Below are 1,079 nucleotides of genomic sequence, written 5' to 3'. Positions count from 1 at the left end.
CCGTGGCGTTGTCTTAGCCATTGTCACTGCCAAGGCTGGCCTCCTCGCCGGCTAGCAAGCAGGGACAGCAGGTAGCCCCAGGGGAGGGCAGCGGGGCATTTGTGACAACCGCCCCTGTTGCATTTATTTTTTTTATATGACTTCAATCTCAAGTTTTGGGGCTCAGTTTTCACCCGAGTCTGTACAGCAGCCTGGTAAAAAAAAAAAACAAACCCCACAACCTAAAAACCCACCCAAAAACCCCACCAAGGCCTCCTAACGAAGGGCCAGGGCATCTGCCCTCCCTCTGCCGGCACCGCCTTCTTGCACCCCAAATTCATGTCTTTTCCCCATGTCAGCAGTGACTTTGATTCGACACCGAGCAGCTACGGTTCACGTTAACCGTACCTTCAGCCCCCTCGCCATGCTCAAGGCGACTTTGAAAATCGTGGCAGCAGGGAAAGGGCCCAGCTGGTTTGTGGCTCTGTCATCGATTAAGTCACTGAGAGATTTTTCTCCTCCGTACTCCATGGCCAGGCACATGCTTCCATCGTTGGCCTTGGTAAAGGCACGGTAACCTGCCAACAAAGATTGGTTTGTTAGTTAAAAATAAAACCCAACCAAAACCTTGTCGAGGTAAAGGAGCTCCCCCTCTGGGAGAGCCCGTAGCAGCCCCCGGGCCGCTTCCCAGGTCACCTGTGTGCCCTGTGCCAGGGAGGTTTTACCCCAATTTTTGCAGGACAGAGAACCAGGAGAGAGGAGGGAGCAGCAGCAGATCCGCAGGACCAGCGTCTCCAGCTGCAAAGATAAGGAGCCACAGAAGCGAGATGGAGAGCAGAGGGGCTTTTGGGAAGGGCAAGCCCTCGTCTCACAGGCACCCTTCCACAAAGAACTTCACGAGGTCCAGCAAGGCCAAGGGCAGGGTCCTGCACCCGGGTGGGGGCAACCCCCGGGATCCTCACAGGCTGGGGGGTGAAGGGATGGAGAGCAGCCCTGCCCAGAGGGACCTGGGGGTGCTGGGGGGTGAAAAGCTGGCCAGGAGCCGGCAACGTGTGCTGGCAGCCCAGAAAGCCAACCATGCCCTGGGCTGCACCCCCCGC

General features: G+C 57.4%; 1 protein-coding gene across 1 annotated transcript in view; it reads right to left on the bottom strand.

The window, feature by feature from the left end:
• PBK (PDZ binding kinase) overlaps nucleotides 1–1,079 on the bottom strand; it is a 9,213-nt gene that overhangs the window by 5,220 nt on the left and 2,914 nt on the right. Inside the window, exon 4 of the mRNA XM_009645274.2 lies at nucleotides 388–557. Within this exon, the coding sequence (XP_009643569.1) occupies nucleotides 388–557 (170 nt within the window). The remainder of the gene's footprint in view (nucleotides 1–387; nucleotides 558–1,079) is intronic.

The sequence above is a fragment of the Egretta garzetta genome, unplaced genomic scaffold (genome assembly GCF_000687185.1).
Source record: "Egretta garzetta isolate BGI_Z169 unplaced genomic scaffold, ASM68718v1 scaffold218, whole genome shotgun sequence".
In the NCBI taxonomy this organism is placed as follows: Eukaryota; Metazoa; Chordata; class Aves; order Pelecaniformes; family Ardeidae; genus Egretta; species Egretta garzetta.
This window is presented reverse-complemented; position numbering and strand designations above follow the sequence as displayed.